The sequence below is a fragment of the Kryptolebias marmoratus genome, linkage group LG3 (assembly GCF_001649575.2).
Source record: "Kryptolebias marmoratus isolate JLee-2015 linkage group LG3, ASM164957v2, whole genome shotgun sequence".
Lineage (NCBI taxonomy): Eukaryota > Metazoa > Chordata > Actinopteri > Cyprinodontiformes > Rivulidae > Kryptolebias > Kryptolebias marmoratus.
This window is the reverse complement of record NC_051432.1, coordinates 2,752,209-2,771,013: the sequence shown is the minus strand read 5'-3', so window position 1 is coordinate 2,771,013 and position 18,805 is coordinate 2,752,209. Positions and strand designations below refer to the sequence as shown.

At 40.0% G+C, this 18,805-nt stretch overlaps 2 protein-coding genes across 2 annotated transcripts in view; both read right to left on the bottom strand.

Annotated features, from left to right (window-relative positions):
- The window catches only part of LOC108242734 (phosphoribosyl pyrophosphate synthase-associated protein 1), a 22,578-nt gene extending 16,383 nt beyond the window's left edge, over positions 1-6,195 (bottom strand). The window contains exons 1-6 of the mRNA XM_017427753.3: positions 6,029-6,195; positions 3,965-4,017; positions 3,806-3,872; positions 3,363-3,535; positions 1,717-1,832; positions 1,544-1,599 (exon numbers count right to left, since the gene is read on the bottom strand). Of these exons, the coding sequence (XP_017283242.1) occupies positions 1,544-1,599; positions 1,717-1,832; positions 3,363-3,535; positions 3,806-3,872; positions 3,965-4,017; positions 6,029-6,195 (632 nt within the window). The remainder of the gene's footprint in view (positions 1-1,543; positions 1,600-1,716; positions 1,833-3,362; positions 3,536-3,805; positions 3,873-3,964; positions 4,018-6,028) is intronic.
- A 5,933-nt stretch (positions 6,196-12,128) lies between these two features.
- On the bottom strand, positions 12,129-17,007 carry si:dkey-45d16.4 (scaffold attachment factor B1). Its single transcript, XM_017427718.3, has 7 exons — positions 16,732-17,007; positions 15,998-16,120; positions 15,753-15,894; positions 15,500-15,608; positions 14,029-14,110; positions 13,595-13,780; positions 12,129-12,461 (listed from the first exon to the last, which is right to left on the bottom strand). Exons 1-7 carry the CDS (start codon positions 16,766-16,768, stop codon positions 12,334-12,336), a joined length of 807 nt encoding a protein of 268 aa, XP_017283207.1. The 5' UTR covers positions 16,769-17,007; the 3' UTR covers positions 12,129-12,333.
- Positions 17,008-18,805: the final 1,798 nt, after the last annotated feature.

Sequence of the window (18,805 nt, the reverse complement as noted above, 5' to 3'; positions counted from 1 at the left end):
GGTCACACTGTCTTCTATTTCTATGTTATATCCCATCTAATGAAACTATATTGTAATGTACATGTTATTGTGGATGTAAAACAACAAAAATAAAAACATTTGATCAAAAAAAAAAAAAAGGAAGGTGGGCCCTAACCTTAATGAGGAGCCTTTAGTTGAAAAGACATCTAGATAACTGAGCTGATCTGAGCTCAAATTCAATCTAACATTGAAAAGTAATAAAAATATCACAACAAGTATCCTGGTAGATGAGTGACAATAAAGGTGGCACATTTCAACCATGTGCCACGGACCCATTTTCCCTCTAAAACTAATTACCCTGGACCATCAGCATTTCTTCCAGTCCCGGTTTGTTTTCTGAGGCTCAGCATGGATTTGGGCTAATTTAGTCACCCACGTGTTCCACTGCTGAGACGTTGAAGCAACATGACGAGATGAGTGGAGCTGGGAAGAGGTCCACTTCAGGCATGCAGAAATTACTACATCTAGCACAAAGGTTATAGTATTATCTATGATCTGGGAGAACAGCTTTTCAGTCCGTTTTGTCGGCACATAATTGAAACTGCAAGGAAACGTGTGGCGACACGAACAATCAGTCGGATCAAAACAGAGGAAGTGAGCTAACGCTAGCTTATCACTTCAGCTAACTCGTCCACATGAAAACATGTCAGCGGAGGCACAGGGAGGTTATTACAGATTTTGCAGCTGTATGCGAGGAATAAGAATAAGTTTCAGGTGATGCCAGACTACAATTATAATCTCAGTCAAACCTGTTAACTCTGTGCAGAAGCAGCTGAAAGCTGTTCAGTGGAACGTCTGGTGGAAAAAAAGTCATCAAAACAATATGAGACAAATTAGAGTCAAAGAGGGCCCATAATGTAATAGCTTTACACCATATTTTATGTATTTTATCAAATATAGCGTGAATTTTAAGTTCATATGTGAAGTAATTGAAGTTTAAATATGTAAGAAACTTTCTTTAACCTTATTAGAGCATTGAATGTTTTGTTTCATTGAAACACTGTTGAAATCTGTTATTACTGATAGCACTTGGATATTTCCTTTTACTATTGAATTGTTGAAATTTTATTAATCCAACATATAATAAAACACATTAGGTGAAAAACCATGATTATGTCATAAAACGTTGAAATTAGAAAAATAAAAATCAAATTTGGGGAAAAAAAAACGATTTCAACAAGTCCCTACAGAGTCTACTACGATTCAGATTATTTCCCTGTTGCATGACATCTTCACTGATAGGGTCCTTCAATTATCAAGACTAAATAATAAGTCCTAAAATTCTGAGTCAAAGAGTCTCTTTTTTTTAAATCTATGGAATATTGAAGCAGATAACACAGATTTTAAACACCAATCAAAACAAACTCTGTTATATAAAAATATTCTAACCGTATTTTTTCACAAACTACACAAAAGATGGTTTATGATAGATTTTATTATCACACACAGCTACACCCACCCCATGCATATTTAAGGATTATCATCATTTTTAAGCTCAAAGTGTTTTAAGAGTGCTGAATACCTCTTAGCAGATGAAGGAGACTTTGCAACAATGATGGCATTCCTGTAATCTGGGATCTGAGAAGAAAAAAAACAAAGTTTTACCCCCTAAAAATAAAAACTGAGCATCAATAAATATGTATAATGTTCATGACCCTGATGCTCTTTGATATGTAGAGTATAATGAAGTTACACCTCCTCCTGGATGTACTGGATGAGGAAATGTGAGGCCCTCAGGTTGTCGACGGGGAAGTTGAAGAAGCCCTGGATTTCCTTCTGATGAAGGTCCATAGTGATGATGTGAGTGAGCCCTGCAACAACACAAACACGACATCCAGGTTTGACTAAATATGGCCTCAGAGCTGTCACAGTTTGAAAGTACAAATATACAGAACTCTGACACATAAAACAATAAAAGAATCAGAATGGCAGATAAGGCTAAGTTTATGGGAATTTGGAGAACATTTCCGGAATGAATGACGGCACCTATACAAAAATGGGGAATTATGCAAAACTGTGGTTTGTAAAGTGAGGAGGTGCATGATGTAATCCACTCCCAAACCTGCATGTAATGCATGAGTGTGTCTACGTCTGTGTAAAGAACTTACAGCGGCTGACTCGCTCTGTTAAACGTAGTTAAACATTGAGACTAAGCCAATGTTTTTCTCGTGAAAGTGGTATTAGAGATTCACTAGATTTCCTCATTCTGATTTTTCTTGTTATGATGGAACGGTATCATCTACCAGGTTAAACAAGCCAGAGTCCAGGAGAGACTCAAACACTTTGTGCTGCTGAACTTCTCCACATAGGAGCTGCTGATGTGCAGGAGGGTAAGACCAGCCTTTCACTAAAATCCACAATTCTTTAGTTTTATTGACATAAAAAACAGATGGTAGTCTCCAACAAGCTCACTAACCGGTCCACCTGAGCTCTGTAAGATGTTTCCTTATCATTACTGATGAGTCGAACCACTGTTGCATCTGTAGCTAATTTAATGAGCTGATTTGTGCTGAATTGATCAATACAGTCATGTGTCAGCAGTTTGAAGAGAAAAGGACTGACTACACTTCTACCTTCTCTGGGCCAGAGTTCATTTAAAACGGACTGAGGTAAAGTGGAAAACTCATCTGTGGTTAGTTGAATTCAGAGACCACGTCCTCCATACTAAAGAGGAGAGAGCCGTTCAGCCCGTTATTAGCACACAGTTCAAAAGCCTGCCTCTCTGATGGTATGGGGGTGCATTAGTGCCTCTGGCATGGGCAGCTTGCACATCTGAAAAGGCGCCGTCAATGCAGAAGAGTATATACAGATTTTGAATATTTCAGCTAAACCACAGACTGCCTCCATTCCAACAGCAGGGCTTTATAGTAGAAGAGTCCAGGTGCTGAACTGACCTACCTGCAGTCAAACAAACAATCCAACAAATCCAGCCAGGACTGTTGAACTATAACCCTACATCAGACAAGAATGGGACAACATTCCCTCCAAAACCTCCAGCAGCTGCTCTCCTCAGGTCCTGGATGTTTACAGACTGATGGTAAAAGAAGAGGAGATGCTGCACTGTTGAAACATGGCCGCATCCCAATTTCTTTTAAATGTCTTGCTGCCATCAATGAAAAACAGCTTTATTTTCCCTTAAATTGGTACAAATTCTTGATTAAAACATTTGACACGATCTCGGTGTTGCACTGTGAATAAAGTGTGGTTTTATGAGCTCTGAAAATCTGTGCATTCTGTTTTTATTTACATTTTCCCACAACGTGCTAACTTTTTCAAAAGTGTATGATGTCAATAATAATCAGAAACTGGACTTGGAGCTGTAATGTGCACCCTAGTCTTACCAGCTTTAGCTAGCATAGAAGCAAGCAGTTTGCAGACAATGGATCCTCTCTTCCTCATCTTGCACTGCTTACTGTAGGGAAAGTAGGGAATGACGCCGACTATGTTCTTGGCACAAGACGTCTTCAGAGCATAAGCCATGACCAGCAGCTCCATGATGGCTGTGTTGACATCTCTGAGAAACAATACAGAGCTTAAATTAATGCAGCAAGCCACAAATAAACTGTGCAGATGAGTGTGAGTGTGTCGTAATTTATTTTCTATTACAAACGTCACAAATATCATCACACTCCCACCTCACTGCTTTAAAGTTATCGCTGTAATGCTAGTTTTAACACACACAAAAAAATAATTTAATAAAAACAAATGTGGTTTTATCTTGTGTCTTGGTTTGGGGCTGGAGGTCATCAAAGTTTAAAACATTAAGTTTAGCCTTCTGTCTCACCTGGGAATGGTCTGAATAATAAAGATGTCCTGTCCACGGACAGATTCTTTCACTTCGACTCTAGTCTCTGCAAAAGGACACAAAGAATCTGACGGTTGACAAAGGGACATCCACATCAGTGTGGAAATCAACTTGTGTAGAGATGTAGATCGGGGTTACCTGAATTTGACTCCTGAAAAACCACCGACTTGCCCAGCTCCACACCCAAACGTCTAAGAAAAGAGAAGAAAAAAAAACAAAACAAAATCTTTACACCAGTGATAATTAACCGTTGGACCACGGGCCAAATCCAATCAGAGTAAGAGCCTCTTCCAGCCCGCAGGGGTGGTGGCACCCATCAAAAATTTACTGGCAAATAAAAAACAGTACCGTACAAGATTGTTATGGTATTTCAGGTATTTTGCATGCATTTCTAATTTTAACCCTCTGAGACACTTGTCCTCAAACTGGTGTCCCTGCACCATAATATATTGTTTTGCTCAGCTTAGGCCTGTTGTCCTTATTGAGGACACTTGTTTTCAATTTTTAATGTTCTGTTTAAAATTTGCTATTTATTTTAATTTTTAAATTATTAATCATCAAAACACACAATGTTGTTTTAGTCTGTGAGATCTTACCAATACAAAAAAAAACTATGGGAAATGAAAACACACATCTAACAAAAGCTCAGGTCTACAGACAAAACAACTAAAATAATAAAAATACACAGATTTAAGTTCAGAATGTGATACAGGATGTCCCTCTATACTCATCACATGGTTAAAAAAATAACTGCATCAGCTCAAGACTTTTTCCCCACACAGCCCAGTCATCACAAGCACATTAGACTAAATAATAGTAATATACTTAGTGTGTTTTTGTAACTTTTGATCCACATTAAAACAAAACCAAAATGACAACATCCTCCTCCTGGTAATGACTTGCAACATTGCAGAACACTAAAGCTTAGAGAAAACTAAACTTAATGAAGAAAAAACACAACTTTATGACAACTAACTTGCTTCAGTAAGACAGAAGACATTTTTAAACCACAACCCATTAAAAATAAAACCTTGCAGTCTGTCAGTGAAACCTGGAGATTAGGCTCCTTTTATCGCAAAGATTACCACGGACAGCATTTGTTGTTAACGTTGTTAAATCGCCCTCACCGCAGTTCAAACCCCCAGATTAAAGAGAAGATAATAAAACATGACTTTAATCTTCATTACATTTTGTGTACACAGTGTTCTTAGCTTGTGATCATTTTAAAGAAGACGCCACGTAGAAGACAAACTGATACTTTTTCTCTTATTGTGCCAAAATGAAAGGATTATTGATTACACCAAAAAATCCATACAATATGATTAGTTTTGAACTGGAAACAATTTTATTGTGAGTTTTCATTAAACCAATAAAATTGAAAAGCTTTAGCAAGTTTAACAACGCATTTTATGGACAAAAAAAAGGGATATTTGTCCAAGAACTAAGTATATGACAGCATCTAAATAAAGCATGAAGTTCGTTCTGAAATAAGTAATGACACAAAGTCTGATTTGTAAACATCTGCAAACATCACTCCCATTGGAGTTTAATGAGCCACTCATGGGTGATATTCCACCCTTTTCATACTGGTTACTGATCCTCTGGAGTAAAAGTGAAAAATCCATTAATCATTCAACCATTCAGACTCCACTTTCTGACCCAGTCTGTCATATTATGAGGGCTCCACCACTGGCAGAAAAACACACAAAACAAGGCAAACAGGAATTTACAAAATGCTTGCTGACAAGCCTTAACGTATCTGGAAGATACCTCCAAGGACTAATGAGACAAAACTGCAACTTTTTGGCTCCAGTCACATCAATTATGTGTTGTTCTTTATGTGTTGGAATGACATCAACAATTTATCCACGTTGGTATATAATTGTATGGCAAAATATTGTTTATCTGTCAATGCAACGAAGTACTAATTATGGTTTATATAAAGTAAGAAGTGGGATAACCCCCTAGCCTTGTAGTAATCTTGAACTTTGCTCCTTCTATACTGATTTTAAAGGAAATGATTTTGTTTAGCAATCTGTTCGCTGTGCCACCTCATCATTCATTCATAAGGTGATTTATTCTGTGTGCGCCCCAGGCGTGAACGATGGTAACCCCACTTACTTGGATTACCTGGCAGGGTCACGGATCATTTTGTACTCGACTCCATTACTATGTAAACATTCATACTGCAGCCGTACTTACTCTGTTATCTTCTTGGCCAGCTCGGTACAGGCGGGGCTGGAGTTGGCAGTGAAGACACGGTAGCCGCTTCTAGAAACATTCATTTTCCTCGTGTAACCATACGACAACTTCGCGGTGGGAGAACAAGAAAACAAAACTCTGTGGCCCCCAAAGCGTCGGATGGGCATGCTTGCTCCAGGCAATCCTGGAGTTTCGTTCAGAAACGCGACGACGACACGACTTTCAGCTCAAAACTCATGCGGTTCTTGTCTCAGAGCGCCACCGTCGTGAAGGTTAAGCCTAAATTTGGAGAATGTAAACAGTGGAAATGTGTGTGTACTAAACAGTAGGCTAAACACAGAGAGGGTACATTATGTCCGACACGGAAGCAGCACCAGTCGGACTGAACGAAGTCTACTAGCGACTGAAAATGTTGTTTTTTTTTTGTCTTTAAAAAAAAAGTCCGAAGTTTCTGAAAATCGTCAGCAAATGGTTTCCGTGTTTCCCTTAGTCCTTCTGGGGTCGTCAGGAACCGAAACGTCCCGAAGAGACGGAATGCTTTGAAGTTACTGTTATTACCCTAAAATACAAAACAGAAAACACTGGAAAATATTTTAAACGACGTACGAAAACAACTTAAACTTTTTATCTCGGGATTTAAATACGACCACCAGGACCTTAGAGGTGGGGGGAGAAAAAAAACACCACGCGCACACATTCATTGGATGAATAATAGGAACTGACGTTGCGAGAGCCACTCAGGAAGCTTCTTTTTCTTCTTTGTTACATTTTAGCACTGCAGACGGTATACTAAGACCCGCTGCCTACTGCCATCTTGTGGAAGTTGTGGTTATTACATCAAGTTCAGATGAGTTCTCAAACTTTTCTTGATTAAACCTGTAGTTGTGACAGGATTTGGTCGACAATGTAGTATTCTGGTATACACACGGTGTATATATATATGTGTGTGTGTGTAAGTTTATGTGCTATAACACAGAAAATACCACAAATGAGCCCTTTATCTCTTTTTTCACAAGAACAACTGCTAAAACATTAACAACATGTGAATTATTATTCATTTTAACGTAGGCAGATCGGAATTAAATACAATAGATTGCGCCATTGCAAAAAACATTTTCAATTATAATGAATTTTTGAATTACACTGATTCTAGTACAGTCCAGTTACAGTATGGTTCCAGTTATTTGGTAGACAATATTTTGTGAACAGTTATCTTGATGGAGTAGGCTTAAACACATTTCACCAGTTTTATCCTCCCTTCACTGGCTCCCTGTGTTTTATAGAATAGATTTTAAAATTCTTTTGATGACTTATAAATGCCTATATAGACTTGCACTGTCATATCTCTCTGAGCTGCTTCAGCCTTATGCTCCTTCCTGGGTACTGAGATCATCTGATCAGCTGCTATTGGTTGTCCAAAAAAAACAGGATGAAGCTCAGAGGAGATCGGGCTTTTTCTGCTGTGGCATCTAAACTCTGGAACAACCTGTCCTCTGGCATTAGACAGGCATCTTCGCTTCCTCTTTTTAAATCCATTTTAAAAATGCATCTATTTCTGTTTTAATTTATTTTGCTTTAACCTTGTTTTATGTTTGACAGTTGGCATAAATTGTAAAGCACTTGGTAAACTACTGTTGTGCTTTATAAAATAAAATTGACATTGTGTCTATTTATAACTGCAAAATCTTTAAACTAAAAAGAAACTGAGAAACAAATCCCTTTGGGGTGAAAGGAGCTTATATATGGGAGGTAAAAAAATTTAAATTGAAGGTATTTTAAGATATTTTACAAGGTGCATAAAAAACTTGTTAGAATACTAAAGATATACCTTCTTAAATAAAATGAAATGATTAAGACAGAAGCACTTGTTAGATCTCAAGCTCTTAGCTATGACTACAATTTAAAAAAGTAAAAAAAAACAAAACATGGCACATAAGGTATTTTGTATGGTCAAAAAGGACCACATGAGCTACCTGCCAAATAAAACTTTTTTCAATTAAGGTAATTTTAAGTCACAAAAGTCCTTTCAGTCGCAATCAGGAAGCTGTTACCACTTTTTGACATGTGAAGGTTTTCCAAAACATGTGCTCTAATCTTTAGAATTACTCTCTTGAATGAAAGAAAAACAAAGGCAAAAAGACCTGAATGTACAGCCAAGAACCTTATAAATGTAATGCATTTTTAATACTTAATCTACAAATATTTAAGTGGTTTGGACAACATTGCTTTTCGATGATCCACTTAGTTTTCAGTCCATTGATCCACTGAAAAATTTATTCAAACTGTTTTATTATTATTGAAGGGTTGCCGTTTGTCGCCTTCTTAATTTGCTTCTCAAGACTTCAGCAAGACCCTGAAAAGACCTGACACATTCAGACTCATTTTTTACATCATAGAGGGTAAAGGGGGGGCTAAAATATCTATTTAGTTTTATGTTATTCAAAATGCCTTAAAGATAAAGCAGTATAATAAGATAAGTGTAACTTCTTTAGTGTAATAATTGTTTTGATTCATTTCTAAAAGCTTAAGATATTTAACTTGTTGGATGACATTTGAAAATGTTAAGATTCAGACTGTACCCAAGTGAGCAGCTCGGCAACAGACAGACGCAGAAACCAGCAGGTAACGGTAAGTGAATTTATTTACAGTGCAACGGAATATTTACAGAAGAGAACCGGAGCCAGGACCTGAGGAGCAGAGAACGAGGAGAGTATGGAGTCTGTGAGGAGAGGAACAGCAGGTATGGCGCAGGTAATTTTCCCAGTGATAGTTCTTACGGTACAGGGACGAGTCCAGAACACGAAAGAGAGGACGAGATCAATCCTTGCACAGCGGTGGTCCGGTGTAGGTTCCAGAGAGCGGGGGTCCAGGTGAGGTGAGTATTTCCCAAGTGCAGGTAAAGTGACGATTCCGAAAGCGGCTGACCAGTCTTGGGATCCAGATGGCAGTAGGAGCAGGAACAGGCAGGTTCAGTTGTGAAGGGGAGTACTTAATTAGACGGCAGGCACTTGGATGCAGACCAGACTGGTTCCAGACGGGCAGGTAATCCTGAACACAGGTTTGAAGGTACAAAAACTCAAATTACAACAAGGAGTACACAAAAAACACAGCAAAGTCTCTCTCAGGCTCTGCACTTTACCGCATGGTAAACAATGCTCCAGCACTGGTCTGGTTCTCACTGCAGCCTTAAATACTCCTCCAACTCTGATCAGCCTGATCCGTCACAGGTGTGAGAGGAGTGGTGACGAGGCGTCTGTCACCTGCTCAGGAGACGCCCACCAGGAAGCACTCACACACACACAAAACCACCAATCACCACAATGTAGAAATTTAAGACTCCCAGTGAAACAGGCATTAACTGATCCGGCAGATCAGAACAGACAAAAGGTGATCCCTAACACCACTTTTGGCTCAGTACACCTCCACACCTAGAACATTTTACCACACGTACATTCTCATTTTGTTTTTTAGATGACAAAGTTCATTCAGGTTGTGTCAATGGGAGTGTCCTGCCATAATGAGCCTTCAACAACTGGTTTCAGCAAACACAGATGTTGCCAGATATCCAGTTCTGCAGTTGCTTCACAAAGAATTCATCAATCGCAAAATAACCAAATGAAAATCTTTAAACTGTGGGAGGAAACTGGAGTACCCGGTAGGAAAAAACAAGCAAACAATACACAGAGAAGGCCCAGTTACTCATCAGAACCTTTTTAATATGATGACAGTACTATCTACCAGAATACTGCTGTGTTAGTTCTTCTTTCAAATCTGTTGAGTCCCCTGCCTCCTACTACATGATGCCACCAAACTGTAGTGCTGGTACTGGCCAACCGGGCTTAATGCTTGAAGTTTTGGCAAAAGAGTCAGATATTTCTTTCATCAGATCTCCCACATTTTCTCCATGCTCTTAAAAAACAATCTTGGTCCATTTGTTGAAGCCACTTTAGACAATCAAAGCTGTAAAAATGGTTAAAAACACAATGGATTCACATACACACAAAAAAAATCACAACTAAAAATATTTATATCGAGAAAAGAAAAACATGTATTTCAGACTTGTCTTAGGCTAAAGAATAAAACTTGCCAGATAGTTAAAAACCTGGGGCTGATGTTTGATAGATGGATTTAATAACAATAATTCACTACTGCTTTTATTGCCAGCTGAAGAACTTTTCTGACATTCATGACATTTTATGATGTTTCCTGCCAATGTGCACTCCATTGGTCCTCTGCAGAAGTTTACAAGAGCTTGGCAGGGCAGCTTGACCTCCTTAGGAGGTAGTTCTTCATGTGAAACTCTTTCCCAAGAACCTAAAACTTCAGATCTGCTCCACCTTAACTTCGCTAATGCAGACATGATCTTTGTCTCTTTTCCTCGGAAATTTGTGATTGGTTCAGTCCATCAGTCATTCTGCAAGATTGTTGAATTCCTTTTTGGAATCTGATCATTAATCTCATTATTGATGGTGCTGTTGTCATCAACCTTCATTATGGTGTTCTGACTGTGGTCTAGTCAAGCTCAGAGAATTCAGTTTGAAGGTTTTTTATTTCGATTTTTGTAAAGTATGTAAAGATTCACATATGGACAAAAGTATTGTATACACTTTAAGTGTTTCAGTCAGGGTCTGGACTAGGCCTCTTATGTCCAATGATGGGCAATCTTAATGTTTCAGCATACCAAGACATTTTGGACAATGCTATGCTTCCAGTTATGTGGCAACACTTTGGGGAAGACCCTTTTCTATTCCAAAATAACTGTGCCCTGGTGCACAAAACAAGAACTATAAAGACATGATTTAATAAGTTGGTTTGGAACAAAGACAATAGGCAGACTACCGATCAGAACCTGGAAGTTGAAGCCGGAACAAGACCAGCTACCAGCTTCCTTGTTGGCTGATTCCAGAACCAGTTTTAAGTCCCTCCCCACTCCATGGTAACAGACAGGACATTTCCTTTTTAAAAAATAAAGAACAAACTTGAGATAATATTTTCAGGAGTTGACTCTTGTTGATTCTTGCAGTTCTGGTAGTGCTGTAGTTTCTGCTGTTTGTTCTAATAATCATTTTCCTAACATGTTTAGCTGTAACTAGTTATTTCACGCTTTAAAGAAAGCTCATGTAACACCATGGTTGTGTGGAGGAGTAGGTGGAACTTAAAGCCTCATATCACTAATGCACAACTGCTGGTTTTAAAAATACAACATGGCAGCTTCTGGAAGACAGTTCCTGCTGGCTTCAAGTCCCAACAACAAAAGAATGCAGGAACATTTGGTCTACAGGTATAATATATCTACGGTGTGGAAGAACTTGACTGGCCCACATCGAGCCCTGACCTCAACCATATTGGCATGAACAGGAAAGGAGATTGAAAGCCAGAACTACTCATCCAACAACTACTCATCTGACTTTAGGAATGCTCTACAGAATGAATGGGCACATATTCCTGTAGAAACCCTGTAAAATCTTGTGGAAAGCCTTCCAAGAAGAGTGGAAGCTGTTAGTCCCTGTCAGGTCCATATAATGTACAACGGAGGGCAGTAGAGATGGCATCAGGTTCAGATCTGTTGGACCAGATTGGACCAAAGGGGTCAGGGCATTTCATGAGCATGGCAGTGGGTGTCACAAGGCTGAGGGGAGAACGATCTCCAAGCTGGTGGCAGTGCTAACATTAGCTAGCATTGTTAGCTTTCGGCCTCAGACCTTTGAGGCCATTTGCGGTTGCAAACAGTGGCAGCATATTGCATTCATTTTATATTTTCTTCGGCTGTTCAGAGCGTTCATATCAGAGACTGTAAAAGGCCTGCTGCTGTGGACACGTGTTTACACAGGTGTGTATACCACTTTATTTGGGTCAGTTTGTCACAAGTAAATGGGTGTCAAGGATCAATGAAGATAACAGCATGTATTGATGTGTCCTGTTTTCTTTGGGAAGGGTTTGAACTCCTCAGTACTTCTTTTTGAAACATCTTCTCACTTTGTGTTTATGGAGAATCAGTGTTGAATTGTTAAAAGAGAGAGAGAAAGATGAAAAAAACTACAATCTGTTTTAAAACATGAGCAGCTTTCTGAAGCAGCTGTGTGTACTTCCTGTTCCTGTCAGGGTCTGGCGCTCAGCTTTCCTTTTTTTTTTTTTTTTTGTTCAACTGTTAAAACAGACAAAAGCAGCTGGCCAATCGTGCATCAGTCCGCTCGAGTTTAAATTTCAGCTCACTGTTCCTCTCTTTGATCTGCTCACTTCCAGTTTAGCTGCTTTCCTTCCTCTTTACAGCGGCCTGTTCAGAAATCCCCAGTCGGCAGCAGGTTTCAGCCTTTCAGCACCTTGTCTTTCAGCAGATCTAAAATGACCTGCCTCTCCTGACTCTCGAGCTCAAATCTCCGCTCCCTCTCTGTCCTCTCAGCTTCCAGACGTTCTCGCTCCAGAGCGATCTTACCTGAAAAAAAATATGTGGAATGTTAGATTATTGACAGGACAAGACAGACAGAAAGACAGCACAACAATCTGCACATAACTGAGCTTTCCATTCCCCAAATCAGCTCCTGTTAAGGGGACCAATTGATGAACTCATAACTTAATTGGCTGTTCTTCTGTTTCAGTCATGATTTTTGATTTCCTGTTCCTACTCCAGCTTTAGAAAACATAAAGCTACTTACAAAAAAGATACATAAAGCTCAATCTAGAATAGGGTGCTATGACTTTTGGTAGCAGTCTATCATAGACAATTTGCAAATAATTGAAATTTTTTAACAACTATGGAATTTTGACAAAAGAGGTGAGAACGCCTTCACAGCAGACACATCTTTTAAAGTTTAAAGAGGTCACAGAAAGTTTGACTTTACATAACTGAACTGGTATTTAGATATCTTTATCAGCTTTTAAGCAATCACAGTTTAAGTTTTAGCATTTTTGACATTTTGACCAGAGAATGTAAAACTTATTGTGTGATAATGTCACACAATACCTTTTGAGCTGTCTAAATTTTACAGTTTCATAAAACTTCAGACATCAAAGCAGCATATTTGCCTTCTTTTACCAAATTCGTCTTTCACTGCTGTAAGTTGTTTTTTTTGTCTTTTCTTTTCTTGCCCCTGAGTGGAGAAAATGCACATCCAACCTCTCATTGGCTTCCATCGTATTTGAGCTCAGAATCATCTCTGGAAGTAAGGAATCTATTTTAACTTGTCAAACCTCCTACATAAAACATAAATAAATGATGACCAGTGGCTTCTGCCACTTCTGGTTTTCAAGAACAGAAAGATTTAAAAACTTTATTTTAGTTATGGTAAATGACTTGCGCTTGTATAGCACTTTATCTTACAACACTAAGCATAAGAACACTAAAATAAATGCATTTTTTGGACGGAATGCATATCACCCGTCACCTTTCAAGACAGACATTTTATGTTGAAAAATGACAAAGGTACAGCTGTTTAGGTTGAGGTTTTAATCTGTTAGTGCTCAGAGTACGAGATGGGACTGACTCTCAACTATTACCGCATCACATTTTAGCTCAGTATCTGTAAAACGTTTTTCTGTGTTTGGTAAAGAGCAACAGAAAGCTCATACTCCGCTGAATCTCCAGTTCCTCTCGGCGCAGCGCCAGCTCCTCCTCCCGAAGCCGTTGCTCCGCCTCTGAACGTTTCTCCAGAAAGCTGAGGATCTCCGAGTACGTCTGGCAGCAACACTGGCAGGGCCGCTTGGCTGTGGGCGCCGCTGAGAGCTCTGCCATTTGCTCGCGTTCTTCTTCTGCTTCTGCAATCAAGACAAGAAACGCCCAAGTCCCAAAAGAACCAGAGGATCTGACGGGGAACCAGTAGAACAAATATAAAACATACTGTACAGGTGCTTGAGCCATCTAAGGGCTTGTATTTAGACATTTTTATATATATCTCGTCAAACTCACTAAGCTCCAATCAATGTTTTTAAATTTGTATCCATCACTCATACGTGATTCTCAAACTGCAGCTTTGCATTGTCCAGTGGAGCGTAACTGTTTTTACCTGCAGGCATCTGAGTGATGTTGGGTTTGTCTTGTTCTGGTAGAGCTAGTTCCTCTAGAACGCGACTCCTTCGCTCTTCATCCTTGGTAAGATATAGGCAAAATTCATTTTGGCAACAGAGAAAAAAACCACAAAGCCTTATAACCAGAAATTGCAGTTAATTTACAGTGAATGTAAAAAATAATGAGAGCAAAACTCTGTAAATGAATTGTTGTTGGAGAGACATTACGGTATTTAGAACCTACGGTTCTGTCCCAATACTTTCAAAAATCAGTGAGTTGTTAAAAAAGTGTCTAGAAGAATCATCCATCCATCCTGTTGCTCTCACATCTCAGTGGACATCAATGTTGCAGAAGTGGATATGAGCTTTTGTAGAACATCGAATCAACCTCAGACTATCACAAGGCCTGGGTATTTGTGTCTTTGATGTGGAGCGCAACATTTTTATAGGTCTTCTTTTTTTGCACAAAACTGCTTGTAAGTAGGATTTGTAAAGATAACCCAAGGACAAAGTGCTTCACAAGGGTTTCTCCAAGATTTGTTTAAGGAAGCTAACACATGTGCAGCTTGCCTCATTGTCCTGCAAGTACTGAAATTCCTCCAGATTCTTCGAACTGTACTGTTGGGGGAGAAATACACAAACTCTTTTCTCAGAAAAGGAGTTTTGAAATAGTGGCCTGCCTACTCTAATGCTAGGTTCAGAATCAGTTTTGATTCATTAAAATAATCCATGAAATTGGGATTCTCATCTTGAGATATCCTTATTGCAGAGCAAATCTGTTCTGGCACATGTAGGCAGCCATCTTCTCTACATGGTATGCCAGAGATGCCACAACAGGACAAAAAAAATGAAATAGTAATGATTTTCTCGCACCGCAGTTGACAACCTGGAGGCAGCCTGAAAACTGTTTTTCTCCCCTTCAGTAGCCCTAAACTGAGTAATTTTAAATAAATTGTTCAAATGTGTTTCAAATCTCAAATGCAGGAACATTTCTGCAAGACACTGTCTTAGGTTGGTTGACTGTGGATTTCCTTTTAATATTAATGGAAATGGCAATGTGCTTTCATCTGGCGACCAGGGTTCAAATGCCATGAAGGTTTTTAGTTAGGATAATTGTTTTAAACTAACTGTGTCAAAATCTTGTAATTTGTTTAAATATTTTTTAAAAAGTAGACGTTGACATAAGCTCCTGGTTATTGTCAATAACATCAGCATAAAGGGGTTTATATGTCCACTTTTTATAAACTTGTAGGCATCTTTTGCTCCTAAATAGTACTTTATTCTATCTGATTCAGACAGAGTAAAGTAATAAGGGTGGGTTGAACATATTCCCACTGTGATTTTTTTAGTTTGTAACTAAGCAGGTCAAATTAGAATCATTAGAAGCATGCTTTTGTCTTATTTTTGGGAGTGATGCTGTATTTTTAGGTCCAAAAAACCCCATGCTGAGACAGCATCGCTGACTCTCACCTGGTACTTTGTCCCTTCACCGCTGGCCAGCAGCCCCTTCTCAGCCTCCAGCTCCAGAACCTCATGGAGCAGATCCTCCTTTTGGGCGTACAACCTCTCTGTTCCAAACCTGAGTTCAGGCAAAACACATTTACCATGAGGTGTGGTTATTAGTGAATCTGAGCCCACTTGTAAGTCACTACACATCCAGTTTGGGACAATGTAAACGGTAACTAAACGGTACGGCTGTACAGTTCCAAGTGACTAAACCAACCTGCGCAGGCTGGGAAAGTCCTGTTTCTTGTAGTAGTCCAGCAGCAGCATTGTCCTCTCCCTGCACCTCCTGGCATCCACCTCAAAGTTCTCCTCCTGGAGGGCTGCAGTGATGATCTCCCCGACACGGGCCCAGATCCGTCCTGACAGAGGACACATGAGACCACATGTAGTCCTTTTGAATCACATCGCGAACTCGTGCCAGTGTTTCCGGTGGTTGAATGCTTTTGAGAAGAAAAGACAAACCTGGCTCTTTGGAGCCAAAAGGGTTCTGAGCGATGACCTCTCGCAGGAGGATGATGTCATGGCGAGCTGAGAAACGCACCTGCCGCTTTCGGGGCGTTGTGGAAGGGCATTGAATGGAAAACCCTGAAGTTAGAAACAGGAAGGTTTCAAAAACCATAAAGACGTATTGTACTTTTTTATGTATCAAGGAAAAATTAAAAGCTATCTATAAAACAGAGGGTCCAGTTCAAATTTTCCCTCATGTCTGAAGAAAATTCTTCTTTATCAGGGTGTACATGTCATTAATGTGTTAAAGTTTGACCTATTTTTTAACTAAAACCTAATTTTAAGATGTTTAAATTAAAACACCTCCCAGCTTCCTACTTTCAACTATTGCCAAACTAAACAAAGTTAGAAGAGATTCTTTTCAAAAATATATCTTATCTTCCTGTCTAAACCTGTGTAATTACATGTTATTGCCACATGTGCAAGCGCTAACTCCTGATGGAGACTGAGACGGGCCTTTGAGCTCTGTGTGACAGATCAGCAGCTCTGATTTCTCCCGCTGAGGGCGAGCGGCCTGCAGCTACAGTTCAGACAGGAGCCAGGCAGCCTGCACGGAGCTCACAGCCCCGCAGTGGCATTGAACGCGTCACGGGAGGCGGAGCATGCGCACACGACTCCACAGAGGCGTAGTGCGGCGCCTGAGATGTTCTTATAAACCCTCCAGACGCGTGTTTGGGACCGTATCTCACCGTTGTTGATCGGCACTTCCACCACCACCCGGTCCATGTTTCTGTCCGGTGCATCCGGGAACCGCCTGACGCGCGCGCCACACGTCCACGCACCAGTACAGGTTTCACACTGACGTGTAACCCGACTTGGCGGATGAACACTGCGAGGCACAGCTCTGCTCTTTGACTTGTGCTTACGCCATACGACCACAAGATGGAGACAGAGAGCTGCTCAGCCATTAGGAAGTGACTCACGTGTTCCTTAGACCACAGAGTATGAGCAAATAATCAAACACAGTGTAGCAGATTTTTATCGTTTTGACATATTTTATTTGAAATTGCGTGTATGTTGCTTGCTGCAATGAAATAAACCAGTCATGAAAGGAAAATCATCTGGTTTGGACGATAGACTTCTTCTTTTCCTGGGTTAAAATAACCCCTGTTGCATTAGTGGCCTTTGGTCTTTTTAATAATTTGAGTTTGAATAGAATCGCCACAACAACAGACATTCTTATTTATGATTATATAAGGAAATTACTTAGTGAGACTAAATGTGCACTTTTATGAGACTCAATTGCAATACTAGTTTTTGTGATTTAAAAAATAAGACGATAATAAACAATTTCATTGTTTTTCCACCTTTATTGTGACATATATCTTGTAAAATTTAACTGAATAAAAGGTTACATGAGTGTGCGCACTCTTAAACTAATATTTTGGGGAACCTCCTTCAGATTTAATTAGAGCCTTTATCTTTCTTGTGAACACACTTGCCATCAATTATTCACATCCACAGAGAATGTTAGAGATTCACAGAGCCTTGTTTTGTTCTTCTGTTTTTTTCCCGGTGAGAGGAGGGGGAGCGAGGACCCAGTAGGAGAGGCAGTGGCCATGATGGAGAGTGGGCAGGCAGGTAAGTAGCAGGCGAGTTTCCTATTTTGCCAGGTTCGATCAGAGAATGTGAGGCAGTCCAAAGCAGCAGGCAACATGGAGGATAAGGTGACAGTACGATCAGGGACTGGATGCAAATGAGCAGAAGTCTTCAAGCACACACACAATAAAGTCTGTAACCGGCTGCTCCAAAAGATCAAGACCTTCACCATTTAGCTCACTTATGCACATGCAAGTATGTGTGTATGAGGTTTTTCTTTTGGTGCAGGAAGAGGAGCTCTGAGGGAAAAAAGGTTGGAAACCACGGTCCTCAGACGGTAAAGGGTGGACTGCTCTCTCTCCAGGTTGGGAGTGAGATGCTGCCTCAAGTGGAGGAGTTTAAGTATCTCTGGTTTTGTTCATGAGTGAGGGAAGAATGGAGCGCGAGATCGACAGACAGATCAGTGTGACTTCCCCAGTATTGTGTACTCTGTACCAGTCTGTTCTGATGAAGAGGAAGCTTAGCTGCAAGGCAAAACTCTCTGTTTACCGGTTGGTCTACTTTCCTCCCCTCACCTCTGGTTACAAACTCTGGGTAGTGACCAAAAGAATGAGATCTCAAATACAGGATAGAGTTCTCTCCCTTATAGATCGGTTAGAAATTTGATTATCCAGGAGAGACTCAGAGTAGAGCCACTGCTCCTCCACATAGAGAGGAGCCAGCTGAGGTGGTTTGGGCATTTGATGAAGATGCCCCCTGAACACCTACTTAGGAAAGTGTTCCAGGCACCTCCAACTGTGAGGAGACTGTCATAACGAGGGGAGACAGAGGCGACTCCTGAACGTAAAATCATCTTTAAAAATAAACTAATTTATTCCAAAAAAACAAGATAGACAAAACAAAAGGCTGACGTGGCAGCAAAAGAGAAAATAACCAAACATCTAAACGAAGGAGCAGGGCATGGCAGGGAGCAGAACAAGAAAACAACAACAACAATGATCCAGCGGGGTGGTGGAGAAAATGACCAGGTTATATACACAGGGGATAATCATGGGAAGTGGGCACAGGTGAGTGATTGCAATAACTTACAGGTGGAGATGGGCGTGGCAGATAATCAGGGGCAAACAGAGGGGAAGTGAATACTGACTGAGGCATTGGGAAAACAAGAAAACAAATGCAAAATGAATCCAAAAGAAAAACAAAAACAAAACCCAAATCATTACA